At 37.6% G+C, this 21,689-nt stretch overlaps 1 protein-coding gene across 1 annotated transcript in view; it reads left to right on the forward strand.

The window, feature by feature from the left end:
- Positions 1 to 7,282: 7,282 nt before the first annotated feature.
- The window catches only part of ORAI1 (ORAI calcium release-activated calcium modulator 1), a 211,501-nt gene continuing 197,094 nt past the window's right edge, over positions 7,283 to 21,689 (forward strand). Inside the window, exon 1 of the mRNA XM_044068659.1 lies at positions 7,283 to 7,610. Coding sequence (XP_043924594.1) covers positions 7,389 to 7,610 — 222 coding nt within the window. The 5' untranslated portion in view covers positions 7,283 to 7,388. The remainder of the gene's footprint in view (positions 7,611 to 21,689) is intronic.

Raw genomic sequence — 21,689 nt, forward strand, 5'->3', positions numbered from 1 at the left:
AAAAACTCATCTCTAAAGACAAACAACAGTATTTCTAGAACCAGCAAACAAATAGGAAAAATAACCCCAAAATGTTCTGGTCTTCCATCAACAATCTCCTAAACCCTGGCACCAAAGCCAATCCTTGTCCACACCCCAACTTGCCTCCAGAACAAATAACTAGCATCTTTAACTCCTACTTTATTGACACCATTGCTAATATTACTGCTACCTTTTCTCTACCTCTCCTTAATAATAATACTATTTCTACATCCCACTCCACTCCATCTCATTCTCAACACACTTTATCTCAGATCAGCCACGATACTTTAACTACTTCTACTCCAAGCTCCAATACCCCTCCTCCAAACTGCACAAAGCCAGTATTTAATCTCTTTCCCATCCCTATCTCCTACATCAAAAACCTCCTTCTGAAATTAAAGCTCTGCTCAAACTCAGCTGACAAGATTCCTGTCACATTTCTTAAAATCCATCTGCACCCTGCCTCTGTAACTGTGGAAACCCAGACTAATCCTTTACTACCTTCTACTCTCAATCATCTCCCTGTACTTAATACTTTACTTCCCCCACAAATCTACCCCTTTTTTCCTTCTCACCTCTACTTCATCACCTGTCACCCTCCTTTAACAAGAACTTGTAATACATTCTTTCCTTTAAGATCCTGTGAATTTGCATAGTGGACCAAATGTATATTAATTCATAATGTACAACATTTAGAAATGTCTATAACTCTGAAATTCAATACTGCAAGTAAATGAAGCTAGCTGTTACACTGTTACAGACTTCCACACTACTCCACACTTTGTCTTTGTAACTCAAGTTGCCTTATGTAAACAAAATTGTAGAATGAATACATTATACGTTGTATTAGGAGCTTTTCTCCCCGGGCCTCTGCTGAAAAAGGACATTTGTCCAGTCAGACTTTCCTGGTAAACAAATGTGAAATAAATAAATAAAATAAATAAATAAATAAAATGACTGCTGATGCTGTAACATATCCAGTAAGCATTCTTATTAACAGATCTATCCAAGAATCCCTTGTGCCCTGCCTCTGGAAAAAAAGCAGTCATCCTACCACTTCATAAAGGTAGCCCATCAACCGATAACTCTAATTTCTGACCCATTGCTATTCTTTCCCCAATCTCTAAAATTCTTGAAAAATGTGTGCATAAACAACACTTAGACTATCTTCTTAAGAACAAAATCCTGTCACCAACACAGCGTGGGTTCCACCCAGGTCACAGCACATCCACTGCTCTAATATCCTTCTTAGACATGGTCAACAAAGCCAGAGTCTCAGGAGACATTGTATCAGCCCTTTTCTTGAACCTATCAAAAGCATTCGATACCATCTCTCACTCCTTCCTCTTCACCCAGCTCTCTAGTCAGGGCTGGTGCCACCATTAAGGTGAATTAGACACTTGCCTAGGGCACAGTTCATGAGGGGGAGCAGCTGGGTGGCTCATAGCAAGTATTCACAGAACTTGGAGCAACGTGCATGCGTACTCAAGTTCTGCTTTAACAAATAAAAAACATACCATTGTCAGACTGCTTTAAAAACAGTCCAGAGTAACTATAGACTGCAGGGATCTGAGTCAATTGGACTGTTTAGTCAGCAGCCACATACATGACGTGGCTGCTGATTAGTCTTATTGCTCTTGTGCTCTCTTCCTGCTCTTTGTATTAGTAAAGCAACGAGTGAGAGTGAGAGAGCGGCAGTGGAGTGTTCTTCCAAGGTGTGCATAAATTTTATTACTGCTAATTGAAAACTAATTCACAGACAACAGTGACAGCAGGTAGTTCAGGTAAGTGTGAAAAAAATAATGGGTTCTTCTGACTGTTTTTTTTTTTTTTTCAGTAGGGCCAATCAGATATACATAGTGCATGTTTTTCCTGGCAGGGCCATCCAGATACTACATATTGCATTTTTTTTCCTGTCATGGTCAGCCAGATATTTTCTGTATTTTTTTTTCCGGCAGGGTTGACCAGATAATTTATGTATTTAATTTTTTATTATTTTTGGCAGGAGTGACCAGATACTGTTTCAAATGAAACGGTAGATTGGTTACATAGTTGTTCTTTGTTTCTAACATCCTGAGCCTGGGGTTTGGCAGGGTCAACCAGATCATAGTAGAAGACAAAATCTGCAGTGGGCTGTCTGTTTTGGGGGCAGTTTGTGATTTTCTAGCACTCCTGGCATGGTCAACCAGATACTAGTAGTAGGTAAGATTAGGTAGTGTGTGTGTTTTGGGGGCTGTTGATGACTTTCTTTTTTTTTAATAAACTATCCTGGCAGAGTTGAGCAGATACTAGGGATGCAATATATTTTGGGGACTGTTGATTTTTTTGTTTTGTTTTGTAATACACTGGTATGGTCAACCAGATACTAGTGATCTGGTTTACTATCAAAAGAACGAAAATCACATCCGCAAATGGTGATTTCCGTGACAAATATCTTCGACTCATACATATTAAGTAGGTTGTATGGTGGATGCAACAAGATCGACAACTTTCTGTCGATCTTAATGTTAGCAACTCCCATTGCCAACCATGCTTTGAGTCCCTGCCCTGTGTACGTCCTTCTGAATGGACGTACACATTAACATCAACATTCCGACTGTCACTCCTACCATGTTCGAGGAGGAGGCTGTCATGCAACTGAATGTCGACATTTTGACTGTAAACCTAGTGGTCTGTGTGTTTTGAGGGCTGTTGATGACTTTCTTTACTATTATTATTATTGTTATTATTATATATATTTTTTTAATTTAATATCCTGGCAGGAGTCAGAGATACTAGGTCTAAAGTGTGTTCTAGGGAGCCATTTAAGGATGACATGTTTTCTAATCTAATATCGTTTTGTAGGGGTAGTCAAGATAAATAGGACTGTTTGTCAATGTGTTGTTGTTGAAACAAACTGTACTCTTGCATGAGTACAGTGTGTATTGGTGAACTGAAGTAAGATCACATGCAAGTTCTTAGCTATGTGATGTGAAAGAAATACAATAATGTAACCATGGCCTTTTATTTTCATTATTTTAAACATTGTAGGCTCAAAGCATAGTCTCTGGGTAGGCAGCTGGAATGGGGGCAATGCCTATGTGCAAATGGAATGACTGCAGTTCTGTCTTACTTTGCAAGAGTAATATGCATTTTAGTGAAGTAAGATCGACAACAAGCTCTGAACTCTTAAGTATTGTTTGTGTGAAAAAAGTATACTGAATTAATGATAGTGTCTTTTTTGTTGCTGTTTTTGTTTTAGTTTTTAACCTCGCAAGATCAAGTCAGATATTGTGGTTGGGGTTGTGAGTGGAGATTGGGGCTGTGTGAATGGAACAAATGGCCCGGCTGCTTACTGTTACAGTTCTGCAAAGCTAAAATTACAATTATTTTCTGTCTGTACTTTACTATAAGTGTAAAATAATTTACAAGTTTACGAGTAATTCTTAATGCGTTATTTCATACCTATTCATGTATATACTGAATGTTTGTTTACAAATAAAAATGTTTCTCTTATGTTGGAACCTTTGTTTCTGCGCATATGTTGTTTTTTTTTATGTAATACACTGGCATGGTCAACCAAATGCTAGTTGTCTGTGTGTTTTGGGGGTTGTTGATGACTTTCTTTACTATTATTATTATTATTATTATTATTATTATATATTTTTTTTATTTAATATCCTGGCAGGAGTCAAAGAGATACTAGGTCTGAAGTATGTTCTAGGGAGCCGTTTAAGGATGACATGTTTTTCTAACCTAATATCATTTTGTAGGGGTAGTCAAGATAAATAGGACTGTTTGTCAATGTGCTGTTGTCGAAACAAACTGTACTCTTGCATGAGTACAGTGTGTATTGGTGAACTGAAGTAAGATCACTTGCAAGTTCTTGTCTATGTGATGTGAAAGAAATACAATAATGTAACCATGGCCTTCTATTTTTATTATTTTAAACAGTGTACGCTCAAAGCAGATTCTCTGGGTAGGCAGTTGGAATGGGGGCAATGCCTATGTGCAAATAGAATGACTGCAGTTCTGTCTTACTTTGCAAGAGTAATGTGCATTTTAGTGAAATAAGATCGATAAATATGTCAATAAATATGTCAATTTAAATCATTGTTTCCTTTTTCTATAATTTCAATTAAAAAAAGTAACTTACTTGTAAAACAAGGGGCGCACTAATAAGTTTTGCCTAGGGTGCAAAATAACCCAGCACTGTCTCTAGTATAGGACTATCTCCCCAGATACTTAATTGGTTCAAAAGCTATCTGTCTAACAGAGAGCACGCTGCTAAATGGCAGAATTCCATTTCCCCTTACCTTCACAAATCTACAGGCGTACCTCAAGGTTCCATTTTGGAACCTCTCCTGTTTAACATTTTTTATCAACAACCTCCACCAAGCCATCCTGCAGGGCTCTCTAGTCCAATATGCAGATGACTCCACTATAGTCTGCTCTGCTCCCAACATAAATATGTTACAACAAAGCACCCAAGCAGCATTTTCCACTATGGAAACTTGGCTCAACAGAAAAAAAAAAAAAAACTTTCTTTAAATGTCAAAACATCAAACTTATGGTCTTCACTCCTAAGAGAAATACTCCAGTCAATAACGCTGACCTCATTATAATCTCCCTTAACTCCATTAAAATTGATCTAGTAACCCACACTAAATTGTTAGGAGTAATAATCGATGAAAGCCTTAAATTCGATTTGCATATACAAAATAATATAAATAAGACCCACAAAAACTTGGACTACTCTATAGACATAACAAGATCCTCTCCCTCCCAAATAAACAAGCATTAGCACTAGCTTATCTGTTACCTTCTCTAACCTACGGCGCACCTTTGCAGTCCTCCCTGAAATCAAAATTAGAAACATGCTATAACAAGATTGCTAAATTTGCAACATATAATCGCCATTCTATTCATGACTGTATTGCCCTAAAAAATTTCAATGGCTGGAATTCCCCCACTACCTATCAGCTCACTACTATATAAAAACGTATTCATAAACCACAAGACTACTCTGCCCTTAGCTCCTTTCTCACCCTTTACAACCCTGTTAAGTCCCTGCGATCTGAACACCAATATCGTCTTCAAGTTCATAAACCTAAGACACCTGCAGGCCAGTTACTATACTCGTAGAACATTGCCGCAAATTGGAATAATCTACATATAGCTCTCTACATACAACAAAATCCTTCTAACTTAAAAACTGCATTCCATAATCATCTTCTTTCCAACTGGGCATGCAACTGCTCACTTCCTTCCTCTGCCATTACTTAAATCACTATGTAAAAAATGTTTCACTTTTCTGTCTTGCCTAGTTTTGTGCTATATTATTATTATTATCGTGTCTATTATGAACATGCTTAACCTTACTGTTAGTATAATGCTATATCAGCTTTAAGTATTTCCTACAAGTATATTTTATGTAAATGTTCTACCAAGTACATTGTAATTTTCTCATTCTTTTTTGGAAAATGTTTTTAGAAACTTCTTATAACTTTATATAATTTTTATTGTTACCCTGGAGCTTTTCTCCCTGGGCCTCCACTGAAAAAGGGCTTTTTGCCCAGTGGACTTTCCCAGTAAACAAATGCCAATAAATAAATAAACAGATAAATATGGAGTTAAAGGTTTGTGTATTGAAGTTTTTTATTGCAAATTTGTCAATAGATAGTATTTCTATGGGGACGAAGATGGTGTCTAATTAAGTATGTTGGTAGATGATCACTAATACTATCTGGTGAACAACCTGATTGGTGGTTTAGGTCAGATTTGTTAATTAGAATCCAGTCTAGGATCGAGTGTCTATTCATCACTTTGTCTATTCTGGTTGTAGATAGTATAACCTGAGTGAAGTCATTTAGGTTAATATAGTTACTGGGGTTATCATAGTCGCAGGAGTACCAGTCGGTATTAAAGTCAGCCATTATGATAGTTTCTTGTGGGAAAGTTATAGAAACCCAGTGTAAGCAATCCTTGATTATGTTGGGGTTATTGTCAGAGAGAATATAAATACCTGTTATATTTAGATGTTTATTGCGATTCATTTCAAGTTTGTTGAAAAGTACCTCTAGGCTATTGAAGTCAGACATGCTTGGTTGTATAAGTTCTAATTTTAAGTTTTGTTTTATAGTAAGGCTATACCACCTCCACTCTTGTTTTTTCTGTCATGTCTATGTAAATTATAACCTGGAGGAAGTATTTCATTGTTGATAATTTCAGGTTTCAACCAGGCTTCTGTTAGAGCTACAATATCCGGAGAGAAGATATGAACTATGAAACTCAAGACATCTGTCATTATTTACTGGCTTCATTCTTCAATGATTTAATAAAAAACAAAAAAACAAAACAAAAAAAAAAAAAAAAACACAAATATATGAAGAACAGTTCAAAAACTTGCGGCAAACATCTGCACATTCTGCGAAATTCTGGATAGTTGATTTGTTTGTAGGTAATCTTTCTGTTGAGGCATAACCTTCCTTTGATACCTTTGCAATGTTACTGATATTCAGGGATGTCACTGATTTTGACTCAAAATTTTGGTCTGTCCCTCTTAAAATTGGTAATTTTGGGAGTAAATGTGATGGATTAGCGGTTTCTTGCTGCAATGATTTATTACAAATCACAAATATTTTGAGGATCGACCGCAAATATTAGACAAAAATCTGCACATTCTATGGAAATCTGAACAGTGGAGAAGTATGCACCATACAATTAATGGTAAGTAATCTTTTTATCAATGCACTGGTAACCCTAGGAAGAGCAAGGTTAAGTCCAAACCTCTCAACCTCTTAGCAAAAGAAATCTGAGCAAAGCCTGACATAGACATAATGTGTGTGTGTGTGTGGGGGGGGGGGGGGGCAAAGACCCCAAAATAAGGACACGTTTTAAATATTCTTCTTATAAATTTACATAGAAAATTGATTGACTAACATGATGTATGTTAGCATACATTTTTCTGAAGGAAATGAAGTCTGAAACTCAAATGTATTACTTTGACTTTAATCCCCAAACCATTCCAATGATTTGCCAGAAAAACTACAAATTTTATGAGGAACAGACCAAAAATATGAGGCAAAAATGTGGACAGTTGAGAGGCATTAAGTCTCGGGGCAAAACTCAGCCCTTCCCATTACAGCAGTAGAGTATACAAAGGTACCAACTATAACCCTTCTGTAGAGCAACTGCATACTGCAAAGGAGACAAGAAAGGGCGGGCAGCCGGCAGGAGGGCGCGGCTATGTGTCGCGCTGGCTTCTGGGTTTCGGCTAAAGATCAAGCTGCGGATGGTTATATGCGTGTGTGTAGGTGAGGCTTGTGACGGCGTCGGAAGGATGGGGCTGTAATCGTGTGCTACTGCCTGGAGGTGTTGTCCGTCTCATGTTAGCCGACTCTTCCGTGTCAAGACTAGTCGATCACTGGGCAGCCTTTGAAGGGGAGGAGCGCCTGTCGTACTCTGAGTGGATTAGTCGCAGTTATAGGGAGCTGATGAGTCTGAACGAGCACTCGATGCAGGCTCTGTCCTGGAGAAGGCTGTATTTGAGTAGGGCCAAGCTCAAAGCTTCCAGCAGGACGTCAGCACTGCTCTCAGGTTTCGCTATGGTAAGTTCCTGCTGCCACCACATGTCTTCTACAAAACTTCAAACTGATTACTTAGCAGTTTCAGTAGTTCGTCTCCGGTCTTCGCGATCACACTGAAATAATGGGTTTAAACTACACATGTTCATAGATTTACCATTCGATACTTGACATTCGAGTGCTGGCAGTTCTTTTTAAGTGAAAACTAGAGATCTGCGTATTTTTTTTTTTTTTGTAATTTAATATTGTTTATCTCACAACCTTGCTTCACCTCCGTCAGCTGTGCTCGAACAGCTGTAATGGACACGGTTTCCTGTTACTTTCTATTGAACGGGTAACTGCTGTTTGCAGTGTCTGGGTTGTGGTACAACTCGATGGCAGTTTTAGTTATATAGACTGTTTTGCAAGCACTTTATTGTTGTAACATTTGTATTTATGTATGCAAAACATAGTGTACGATTTTTTTTTGGGGGGGGGGCAGTAGATCGTGCTTTGCAGTAGTTTAAGTTAGAGCAACTGTTATGGTTATCTCGTTGATCACTGTTATACTATACGCGGTTGCTTCTCCACCTTTGGTTTGAAATCTTTTCTGTATGTGGTTAGTGTAGGTCCGGGAGGGGGGGGGGGGGTAGCCTGCTAAAGATTGTTTTCCCCTACTGACATCACTCATGAAGTTTTCCACCATGGCCCTCCCCTTTTGTAAAAGAAGGGGCTCTGATTACACAAGTGTGATCCATAGAAAAAAAGGCATGAAAAAGTTGTCAGGGGGAACATTGTCCCACAAGGTTGATAGTATTACAGGTTGCAATGCCATTTATTTATTTTGTTGCAGTCTTGTGGTGGAAGGCAACAATGCCAAAGGAGGGCTGGTAAAGTTGTGTGTATGGGGGGGGGGGGGGGTATGGTGCACTGTGGTCCTAACTAAGGGGGGATTGCCATGGGAGAGGTATAGGATTGTTAAGCCAGCACTTCTCCGCTCATTATAAAGTGGCCTTTGATGTGCTTTTCTTCAAAGTTGAGCTGTCTTGTTAAGAGCCCTTGTTTCGTTTTGCTTTAAACTTCGAGATTGTATTGTTAACAAGGTGCAGGATAGGCAATGTATTGATGTGCAGTCTGCAATTGATGGATTGAAATTGTTTTGGGTATGGCTTATTGCATTCTGACATCAACCAATGTACAGCTCATTAGTGTCTTTTTACAAACTTTCAGTGGGTTGTGCATTGTGCCAGTAGTCTATTGTTAACCATCATGGTTAATCCCAGTAATGAATCTGTAGACCATTTTCAGTGTTGAAAGTGGTAAGTTTTTGGCAATTCAGACCTATATGAAAGCAGCAGCCATGTTTTCTTGTTTGTTATTTTGATAACTATTGTTGAATATTAAATAACTCGCTTTGCTATTGTATATATTTTTGTAAAAATGTTTGTATTTATATATTGTCCTTCTGGGGTGAGAGAAAGGAGAGAGAAACTGTAATAAAGCAGTAAACCGAAATCTTGGGTCTTTATTTAACTTGCTGTCATATTTTGTTTGATGATTGCTGATGTGTGTTACATGTGGATGGTGTAAGTTACATTTTCTATCCTATCCATATCCATATCTAACATTTTAATTAAGGGCTTAAACAAATCAATGGAAATGAATGTTCCTGAGTTGTGGGAGCTTGAGGTTTTGTACGATTTAACCAGATTTAAAAATTTTCAGCAGAATTTAACTCCCTCTGACAGTGTTTTTTTTTTTTTTTTGTTTTTTTTCTTCCTGATGTCACCCTTTAACTTCTAAATATCTGTTGTTTTGGAGGCTTCAGCAATACTTATGGATTACACTAGTGTCTCTGGAAAAGTTTAATCTATATGCCTTGAGCTGCAGTAAAACTTTCCCATTAATGTATCGTGTGCAGTCTTTAGCCCCCCCCCCCATACCTCCTGGATTGTGGTAGTACTTTGCTAATGTGTACTGGGACTGAGCATTTAATTGTTTTTGTTTAATCTAGTTGTCAGTCAGGCTTAGAGACTTTACACTTGTTTGTACTTGTTTCTTGAGCAGCTTTGACTTATTTCTTTGCATTCCTAGTATGCTTTATACATTAAATCCTCTTAGCAGTATTACATTTTGAATATTGGAGAGTTTGTTCCCTGAAGTGTATGAGCACCTTACATAGTAGCAGTATGACATTCTTAACCAGGACTTTTAATTGTGTAACAACTGTACTGGAAAACTAGGTAGCAACAGTGTAACAGTTATTTCAGAACTTACTTTTGTATTTTGCGGTAGAGGTAGTAGAAAAATTGTTTTAATGCGTGTGTCCTTAAAGTCGTGTGTAGTGGTGGGTAATTGAGGTCTAAAGGAAAATGCTTATGAATATGGTTTAAAAGTCTCGGACATTATTGGGGAGAGGTTTTGCTCTATGAAACTGTTTTATCATTTGGATGTGTCAAAAAATCTGACTTTGCTTTGCAGCAAGCATCACCACCAGACCAAGATATCTGGACAAAACAAAAAATGGGAACATATTTTAAATAATGGTCTTATAAACTTAGAAATTTGTTAAAATAATAGGTTTTACATTAATATGTATTTTCTGAAGGATATAATGTCTGAAGCTAAAATGTCTGTTATTATTGACGTCAGTCATCCGTGAGTTGCCAGAAAAATACACATTTTTATGAGGAACAGTCCGAAATATGAGGCAAAAACCTGAAATTGTTGAAAGGTATGAGCATCACTGTTCTTTGTTGGAGCAAAAACTTAAATGTGCAGTGTATGTACAGGGAGGGATTTTGCTAGCTGGCATCAATTTGAAAATTTTCTTTAGCATTTTTTTTTTTTTTTCTTGGTTTAGATGTTTTACTCAATTTTTACACATTGATTCCTTTTGATATCTAACTTGTGTGCATTTCTGATGTTGTATGATCTTTGTATGGAAAAGTCATGCTGTCTGCAGGTAGCGAAGGATGCAAGTGCAGTCAGTGCAAGTGTTTCTATCAAGTCTGCTATCTGCAATACAGTCTAAAGTGAGAGAGTGGTGGTATTCCATGTGGGTATGGCAAAACGTCTTAAATGGTATGTCTGTGAGACAAGGCTGTCTTCCCTTGGAAGTGCATAGTGTGTGTCTGTGTGTGTGGTTTTTTTTTTTTAATCTATATATATATATATATATATATATATATATGTATATATATATAATGGGTCTACTTCATTTGACCAAGTATTATTGGCACGTAAATGGGATATGCCCCCTTCCCCACTGTAGTGCGACCCTGGAGCTAGAATATATAGTTAGGGGGGTGTGGGGGGCAATGCCCCCTACTTACTTTTTGTTTTACTAAACAATATTAAAGCAAAACTACACAATATAATATGACATTAAGTGAGGGGCTGTGCCCCCCACCTATATATTGTAACTCCAGGGTCGCACTACAGTGGGGAAGGGGGCATATCCCATTTATTTGCCAGTAATACTTGTCAGAAGTGTCGGTCATTTGGTGTCGGTCATTTGGAAGTTGGGGCAAATGAAACATATGTATGTGTGTGTGTGTGTGTGTGTGTGTGTGTGTGTGTGTGTGTGTGTGTGTATATATGTGTGTGTGTGTATGTATGTATATATATATATATATATATATATATATATATATATATATATATATATATATATATAGTGTGTGTATAATGCGTGCTTGTGTGTGCTCTATATGTATATATAGATGTGGAGCGACACTTTTTTTTTTTTTTTTTTTTATAGACATTGTTGAAGTGGTCAGATAACTGGTGTCTCATTAATTAGCCTGGGAGGTTTACTGCTGTCTGTTAAGATTGTCATTAGTTTGTAAATGGTCACCAATCGCCAACTGTCTGTTTTGCTGCTTGACTGCAGCCACTCAACTGCCAAATAGTATTGTCAATAATACTAGCTGTAGAAGACAACAGAAAAAAGCTAGGTAGTAATCTGCAGTCTAACTGTAGGTGTGTGATGCTGTGTTTTTATTTTACTGTTCATTTGTCATGCAACATATCAGATTTGCAAAGCTCATTTTCTGTGTTAAGGAAGAACAGCAAAGCAGTCATGGAGAGGATGGGAGCGGGTTAAGTACAGAACAGCAGGAATTAATCTACTCATCTGTTAATGGATGTTAGTATAATTGGATAGAAAGCCTGTATACCACAGTCAAAGTGCAAGAAGAAGGGCTGTGCGTCCTAGGCCTGCATAAGAATGGCAGTTGGGAACTGGTAAAACATCAACATGAAATAAGTGTTTTATCACTTAACGGTTGTGGGATCACATGTTTAAATGAAACTTTGGAGATGTAGAGTTACTTGTATCTTACAGTTCGGCAAGTACATTACAGATGCTTTTCTCATTTTTTTTATTTGCTTGTCCTGCAAATGCTGTACTCAACAACTTCTTGTGTTTAATATAGTTTGTCTTTTTTGTAGTGAGTGTATGGGTTATGATTTTAATTTTCACCTGTGATTTATGGAATGGTATTTTGTATTCGACACCATGGTCTTTGAGATGTGGATTTTTCTGTAGTTCATAAGTAGTGTGTGTGTGTGTGTGTGTGTGTGTGTGTGTGTGTGTGTGTAGGATCTCTGTGCTTTGCTTTTTAAAGTTGCCTTGTCATTGTAGACATTTTTGTATAGGATATTTTCACAAGCATTATTGTTAAAAGTTAAGAGAAGAATTACAGGAAGTATATGTAATGTAAATGACCTAAGGATGATATCAAACACTAGTGTCCAAAGAAATTATAACTAAATAAAAATGCTTAGATTAGTCAAGTATTCTACAAGTCATCTGTCACACAGGTTGCATTTACCGTTCACTTACCCTTAACAAATAACTGAAAAGTGTGTGTGTGTGTGTGTGTGTGTGTGTGTGTGTGTGTGTGTGTGTGTGTGTGTGTACATATTTGTATGCATGGATGGATGTGTGTGGATACACTGATATGCTGGCATCAGTGGGTTGTGTATCAGCGAAATGGCACAATAACTACTAACTCTTTTGACAAGAAGCATAAAAAAAAACAGCATCACAAAGAAGGAACATGTACCTTCATTGATTGCAAAAGGATGCTGTAACTTGTGCACCAGCACATTCCTTAACTTGGTATTTACTAACTTCATAATCACACAACTGCAGCCACAAGTGAAACTCCAAGGAAGCAGCAGTCACCATTGCACAAAGCAATATAGGTTCTGTATTCTACTGGGAGTGCATTTGACACTGTGTAACAGACCAGATAGCTATCCGTTAGCTCTGTAGTCAGCAGGATTGTCCGTACACGTATATAAAATATACGGACAATAGTTGACTGTGAATACCACAGAAAATTCAAAATGCTAACCAAACTCACTTGACTGCACAGTTGCTCCAAAATACATTAAAATAATGTTAGTTTTGTACAACCCTTGTTATGTAAATAAATGTATGTCATGGTTGAGATTGTACAATAGTGGCAAAAGGGGAAAAGTCCGTGTGCACCATGCTCTTTTACTAACAGCGCCTTACATAGTGAACAAAGTGGGAATCCACAGAAGCATCAGTTGATTCACACTTAGGTTCTCAAATTATTTTTAAATACATAACACAACCTGACAGACACTACATGCACATGTCTGACACTGATGAGGTCTGGTGCTGAGGTGCACATCATTAACTAAGTTCTTCGTTTTGAACATTAGCCGTTGAAAATGCAGTTCAGTGTTGTATAGTATGGATGTTGATGAAATTGTCTAAACAGCCCTACTACTTTTCTCCTTGTTTGCATGTTTCTAAATTTGTCACTGTAGTTTATCAGACTTTAACTTGCCTGCCTTTCCAAAGCTGCTTTGTTGTATTTGTCTGAACTCTTGTCTTTTTTTTAAGTTAACTGAGGTGTGGTGTGCTGTGCTGTGCACATTTCTTGGATCTCAGAGCTCCCTATGAGATATTTTACAATGCTGCGATACACGCAAGGGTTTGGGACTGCAGGCTACGTCTTGCTTTATTACTCCTTGAATACATTTTTTAATATATTGGCATTCAAACAGATTTGAAAGGTGTTGGTTTTTGGATGTGAAAGTTTGTATAGAGAAAGGGGAAACTGTCATGTTTTTTTTCAGTACATCTGCTTGTTGACTGTAGGGTGTTAATTTTCTGCTGCAGCCCTACATTCTAGTAAAAAATTTGGTCTCTTGACCAGAAGACGGTATAAAGAGAATTGAGTTTCAGAAATTCTCTAGTTGACCAGATGGGCAGGACTTTTTCATAAGCGTAGCTCAGTGTTGTGTAAATGTATTCTATGCACTGTACTTTACACACCTACTGTCATTACCACGATTCATATGCATGGATTGTGGTAATGACTGTCTGCATGTGAGTAGCAACACTTTTTTGAATTAGTACAACTTGTGCACTCTGTACTCCTGTCACAGATTTGCTGTGTATCTTGACACTGCAGGAAACTATTGCTGTGTGATGTTCATATATTGAGAACCTACGTTCTTGATAGGCTAATGATCACAGGGGGCATTTTTAAGCCTAGAGATGGTTTCCAAAGGTGAGAATCAAATCCCGTACCTTTAATATTTGTAAGGTAAACAACTTGATCGTTACTCCAGCCCCTAATGTGTCTGACCTACCTTACTTATTTGTTGTTTCACGGTTCAGTAGTGCGTCACGAATATTTTGCATTCATTAGTCATGATAGCAGATCTAGGGCCATTGCCATAATGTGTTTAATGAGGAGATCTAGTACTGTGAGAGCTCCCACTGATGGGAAATTGGCACCAGTGTCACGATGTGAAGATAGGGATGGTGTGGTTGTGATAGCAGGTTTGCCTATGCCATGGGAAACTATGTTGGCAGCGGTTTTTTGTACAACAAATGGTGTGTTGCTGCTTAACTCTGTGTGCTGACTGGATCTTCACCTAGGGAGGAGGGTGGTTGCAGTCTGGTAATATACCATCTGCGGGTATGTGGTTTTTCCCAAAATGTATGTAGTTTGTCCCAGCCTGTAATGCATGTTGTAATGTTTCTGAACTGAGTATAGTCTTGGGAGGGAGTCATGTGCGTATTTTGGTCTCTGCATACAGCAAAATGGAGAGATGAAAAGTCAGCATGCAGAGTAGAGTAGTTGAGCTGAAATTGAATTCCTACTCAAGTCTTGGCAAGTACCATAAAATAAAACAATGATGAACAAACTATTGTTGAGTTTATTGATTATTTAAATGCTACAACTCAATTTCTTAGGTTTACTTACACTTGGAACAATGAGGAAATTATTTTTTTTTAGATATAACAATCAAGAAAACATCAAAAGGTGTCTCCAATAACATTTATAGAAAAGAGACCTATTCTAACTAATTGTTGCATTTCAATAGTTGTCACCCCTTTCACCAGAGAAAAGGCATCATAAAGGGACAGATGGTGAGAACATCTAGGTTAGTCAGTGATGAGACTTTTCAAAACGATTTACAAATTGATAGGAATGTTTTTAGACCGGGGGTATCCATTGAAATTGTTACTCAACATTAAAAAAAGAGGTCATGATGAAAAAGAAACATGTTATGTTATTTTCCAATATTATGGAAAAATGTAATGGTTATTGACGATGTTAGAAAAGAAAAAGCGGGTGCAATGTTCGTATTAAAATACAATGACAGGTCTCGTGGATTGGGCTTATGCTTAAGGAATGCATGGAAGTTTTGCTTAAGTGATCGTACTAAAGAAGTTTTAGGTTTAGAACCCTCGACAGTTTACAGTAGAGGTAATACCCTCAAAGGTATTCTTGAAAGGGCAGTCATTTATGAAAAATGTGGTTCATGTAGATGGTGTAGATATATTAATGAAGGTCCATACTTGTGTGTTTAAGGACTACAAGTACACCATTTCGACAAGCACATTTCATGTCCAGGGCTATGCAATTGTAATACTAAGTGTTTATCTATTTGATATGCTGTTTCAAGGAGAAGTGGATGAACATGAATGGCAATTTTTACAGAATGACTTTCCTGTGATTAGTGGTATTTTTGGTATCCCAAAAATACACAAAGGCTTGGACAACCTACAATTTAGACCAATAGTAGACGGCAAACGCAGTAAGACACATTTCATTAGTAAATTCTTGGACTATCATTTGAAGCCGGGTATTGCATTTTTTTCATATATTCTTAAGGACTCCTGGGACTTTTTGGGGAAAATCAAAGCCGTAGAATTTGAAGTTAATGACACTTTTGTCACCATGGACGTGTGCAATTTGTACACGGTTATACCCCATGATAGAGGTTTGGATTGGTTAGAGGAACAATTATATTACACTAACCTGTATGATCAGAATAAGATTAATGTTTTAGTCAAATTAATGGGCATTGTATTAAAAAACAATTTTATATTTTTTGATGGGGCCTATTATAAACAGGTTAGTGGCGTAGCCATGGGGGCAGCGTGTGCCCCGGGTTTCGCGAATTTTGTTTTAACTTACTGGGAAGTAAATTATGTGTTTAATTCAGAATATTTTAAATACATTAAATTTTATGGTCGGTTTTTAGATGATTTATTTATTATTTGGAAAGGGGAGCAAGCAATTTTAAAATGTTTTTTAGAGTACATTAATAACAGTGTATCCTTTTTAAAATTCACATATGTTATTAGTCAGGAAAGCATTAGTTATTTGGATATCAAGCTAACTTATGATAAGGTTGAGAAGAAGTTGGTGTCAAATATACATAGGAAGTCCACCTCTTCAAATTCGTACCTACATTTTGACAGCTGGCACCCTCACCATCAGAAAAAAGCGGTGGTTAAAGGACAGATGGTGAGGGCAGCAAGAATGGTCAGTGAGGACGTGGACTTTGATCAGGAAATCACATATATCAGCGGTTTATTTTTAAACAGGGGATATCCACCTGAATTTTGTAGTGATATAGCTAAAGAAGTGAAATGTAAAAGAAATAAGGGTATTTATAAACCCATATTACATAGTAAGGATTTGATTCCTAGAGAAAGTCATCCAAGTCAAGCTATAGATGTGAGTAAATTTATTTGTAATAATATTCCTTTGTATATTACCACTTTTAATGGTATTTCTTCATGTATAAAAGACATTATTAACAAAAATTGGAAACTTATAAGTACAGACAAATCTCTTGGCGAAATGTTTGCAGGGAATGTTAAATATGTTTTTAGGAAGGACACCTCCTTTAAGGACATATTCGAGAGTTTGAATATTAATACCCACATTGGTTCACTAAAACCTGTGGGTAATTTTAAATGTGGTAGATGTTCAACCTGTAAGCATATGATTAATATTGACACTGTTGTGACAGTCAATAAATACAATATTAGGATTAGTCAGTACATAAATTGTTATACCAAAAATGTTGTTTATATTGCTGCTTGTCAACAGTGCGAGGGATTTTATGTAGGCAAAACTAGTAGACATCTAAGGGATAGAGTAAAAGAACATTTATTGGATATTAAGAATAATAAATTAACGAATGCCCTTGCCAGACACATTAATCAATTTCAAGATCATTCCTTTAAGTTTTTTGGTGTCATACATCAGAATGTGGATTTACAAGGAAAATTAATTAAATATAATTTAGATTTGTCAGAATTGAGGATGCAGTTATTACTTAATGCTAATCAACACCCTGGTTTAAATGAATACACTAGCATTAAGCCCATTCTATGGTTGAACAATATTAAGGGGTTTTAGTGGGTGTGTATAAACATTTTTATGGATTATTATATCATGTCTTGGTTTTATTAGTTGTTCCCCACTCCTATTTGATCATATCATATTTACATTTTTATATTTATATATTTATATATATTTATATCAATTATATATATTATTTATATTATTTATATTTCATTAATATTGCCGGGCCATATTTAATAATAGTTCATAGTTTTTAATATCTATTTATACACATATACATATATTTCCCATTTTACACTCAAGACATCCCATTTACGCACCAAATTTTTGTATATGACATTAGAAAAAAAGAAACTCTGCCACGCTTAAAAAAAAAAAAAAAAGAGTGCTACTTTAATTCTATCCATGGGATATTGGCTACATTGTTTGTACTGGAGAAAGCATGTTTTGGGGATGTTGGGGGGGGGTGCTTTGTACAACCGGTGTTAAGTGTAACTTCTTAATTCCAACATTTTAGGTTTTCTGTTTTGCATGCCTGTTATTGCTGCACCTGCCAATCTTCCCTTTATACAGTCTCCATTTGATCTTAATAATTTGTTACATTTCATAGCAAACTGCCACAGGCCATGGATTACAGGAAATTTTAGCTGCTGCATTTGTAAAGGCAAAACTAGTTTGCTATGTATTGAGGTCAGAGCAGTTTTAAGCAGGAAATATTCTGACATCAAACTGCGTATCAAGTTAACCAAGTAAAAGAACAAAGAGTTGTTTACCACTTGTCTGAGACTTCAGTAAGCTGATCTGTGATGCATGGAACAAACTAATCCATTGTGACACCTTTCAAGCCTTCTGCAGGATACCTTTCAAGTCTTCTGCAGGACTGGAGTGATTTATGTGTCTAATATGTAGTGTTAACAAAATCTGGCACTGTTAGCTATTCAGTGAGTGTATTTTTGACAATGGTCTTTAGCTATTGCTGTTAGCAAGTCACCAACCTAGACCAAATTTCCACTTGATTCTGAGAGCTTTAGAGCGTGTGAAAGGGGGTGTGGGTCTTTAACTTGCAGAATTCAGGTGTTTTGTAGCTCACCACATTTAACATGTGTATGTTGTTAACTTTTTTTATAGGTTAATACACTAATATATGAATACTTTCAAGATTTAACAAACTGCCATTAATAGGTTAAAGTGGAACACTGGGAAAAAATTGACCACATCACCGAGGTTTGTATTAATATAGGGCAGACCACAGGCCTGTCCAAAATGAGTAGCTTTCACTTTATCACAGTTTTGCAGTGCACATATTGAACAATGCCATTTGTTTGCTCCTCCTCCTCATCCCCTTATCGCAGAGGTCATACAGTTTCCTTTGCCCTCTGCTTTGCTTCTTTGCTATTTTCCCTCTGTTATGTGTGGGTCTTTCATGACCTTCCATGCTGTATGGCTTCTTGCCTTCTAATAGCTTTTTACTTTTTTTTTGTGCTGATCCAGTACATGTACCTTTTAAATAAGTTTTGTCATGGTGGAGACTCTTAGTAGTACACCATTCTCCTTTTTCCAGCCCCCCCACAAGTGGTTCTTCATTATGTTAAGATTACCACTTTCTTGTATTCCACATTTGCCCATATAGTGCCTTTGTTAGCATCCCTTTCCTTGTCCTCATGGTTTACTACTTTCTTTCCATTCCCCACCTTTCAAATGTACTTTCAGTTTTGTATTTTCACGTGTTTTTTTTTTTTTTTTTCCTCTCCTGCAGCTTTTAACAGCAATAGTTGCCCTTTCTCTGCCATACCACCTTTAATTCCCTGCTGTTCTTACTAAAGAACCCTTCAGTTTTATTCTCCAGTGTTTTATTGGTTTGTCCCACTTCAGTGTTTGTTTTATTTCTGCCCACCAATCCCCCTCTGTTTCGCTTAGTTGTTATGTAGCCACATGGTTTCCCCTTTGAGCTCCACCTCCTACAGACTTGTCGATTTTAAACTATGCTGCTTACTCCATATCCCCCATCCTTCACTCCTGACTTATTCTGTCTTAAACCACAGTTCCATTGTGACACATGGAGAGAGTTGTGGTGTTACTACTTAAATTGCTGAATTTTGAAGTTACTGCATGTTCATTCAAGGTAATTTAGACAAGGCCAGCTGCCTTGTTTCTCCTACAGCCTTTTACATAATGTAAAAAAATGTTTGAAAGAAGAGTAGATATACGTTAGAGTGTATAATATCTGTCAATCCATCCACAATCTCTTTTTTTTCCCCATTTGTACACATGGGATCAGATGTCACTTCACAGTGACGATCATCTAGAGCCAAGGTTTACACTGCCGGGTGGCTAGCCGTGCTGTGGTAGTTCTTCCCACACCATGCACTCGCACGTCCACTCGTGCCTTTGGCCAATTTAGTGTCCATGCCACCTACTGCATGTCTTTGGAATGTGGGAGGAAACCGGAGCACCCATAGGAAACCCATGAGAACACTGGGAGGACATGCAAACACTGCACAGAAGGCATCTCACCTGAGAATCGAGCTGGGGAACCTCTTGCTGTGAGGTGACAACACTGTCTACTGCGTCCTAGTATATATTGTACGCATGTATACCATGTATAATACACTATGTGTAAATCCTACAAGTTTATATTTGTTTATGTATGTTGAACCAAACAAAAACTGCACCACTGGATACTGCTATCAGCTAAACGGCTGGAATCCTGAAAAAAGATGGCACACCTGCTTAAATGTTTTTTTTTTTAATGCCACACACACAAAATTCTCTGTGTTTTTGTCCACAAACCAACAGGACTTCATCAAAATAAAAATCAGGATTAAAACCACGTATATTTATGCATCATTTAGTTAATGCATTAATAGACTAATTTAACTATGTAATTGTTTGCCATTTAAATCCCTGGATTGTATCATAGTAGTAATGAATAAACAACACCAGTAAATCAGTTCTAAAAACAAACCTTTATAAATCATCTTAAAACATACATGCAGTGGTACAGTTTCTGTTGGTTCAGAGTGTGATCTGATGTCACTTATGGGTTCAGGTCTGATCCAACTTGGCTACATTTACCAGACCTCAGATCCACCTGTCGATCTCATCCTCTACCCGTAATGCCTACTCCATCCTTGTTGCCCCATATCTCTTGTGCCCCCTTCATGAACAGATGCAGGTTCTACTCTTGAGTGACATAGCTGGGTTGTTTAACTGCGAGTTATTCAGTTCTTCCTCCTTTCATAAACCTTTTGTTTCCATTCTCCTCCCTCTAGTTTTCGCTGGTCGATGGGGACCTTTTTTCTTTGTTTCCTTGCTTCTTCTGTGTACTGTTCTGCAGTACTTCTTTCCAGTTACCATCATTAGTGTTCCTCTTTTTACTGTAGGGTATTTCTATTTTTTCCACAGTTGGTAGTTTTTAATCTTGTGTATTTGTTGCCTTAAAAAAGTTTTAATTCTTTACCTTCTGTGTTTCATTGCTATGTCAGACAAACCTACGGGGTTTAAAAAATGCAATTCGTGTGGACATAAGATCCCAAACACTGATGCCTACAAAGAGTGTCTTTATTGTCTGGGGATGACATTTGGATATGGCATGCAGAATATGTGCCAGTTTTCAATCTAAGGGCCCTAGCAGATAGAAGTCCCTTCAAGATTAGTTTGTTTCTTCTGTCTCCTCCTTCCACTCCAGGGGCTCAATTCCACTCCAGGGGCTCAACCGGGGCTCAACCCCACTTTAACTCAAGCAAGTCTGCTCCTCTGGAGCAGTATAGGCATTCTCCTTTTTAAGTCCCCCTGGACTTCTTTGGAGTCGCTGACCAAGACCAGGAGACTGTCTGGTCCAACCTCCATGGATCCTAAGACGTCTTGTCATTTGGATCCGAAGCCTTTGGATCCTAACACTTTGGTTCTTACAGTGATGCCTATTGCTCCACTGGTCCCTTCTTTGGATCCTAAGCCATCTGATTCAAAGCAGAGTACTTCCTTTAATAGTACCACACCAGAATATGTGATTAAGAGAATCTCTCCCACTTTGCCTTTTCAGCTTCTCCAGACGCGAAAGGAGAATTCCAGGCTTCCATCCACCTACTTGCTGTAGGTCCTCAAAAAGCTTGTCGGAAGCAGATGTGGCTAGGATGATGCGAAAGTTGCTCAGATCCAGATGGGGGTCTTGCAAGCTCCGTCCCCTGTTGGATCCATGAGTATGCCCTTTACATCTGAGACTGTGTTTCCTCCTTCTCTGATCCATCCTGTGGTTTCTGAGCTTCAACATCCGAGATCCTCAAGAGGTTCGGTGTTGGATCCAAGGAGGGTTTCCTCCTCCTCCACTTTGTTTCCCTGACTAGTTCTGCTCAGATGCCCTCTTATCAGACTGTCTCAGAGCCGAAATGTTGGAGTTGGATCCAATGGGTTAGGTTTGGCTGCTTTCTTGTCAGATCCATCCCTTCTCTGAGCTTCGGCC

The sequence above is a fragment of the Protopterus annectens genome, chromosome 4.part0, assembly GCF_019279795.1.
Source record: "Protopterus annectens isolate FY-2018-M chromosome 4.part0, PAN1.0, whole genome shotgun sequence".
Taxonomy (NCBI): Eukaryota; Metazoa; Chordata; order Ceratodontiformes; family Protopteridae; genus Protopterus; species Protopterus annectens.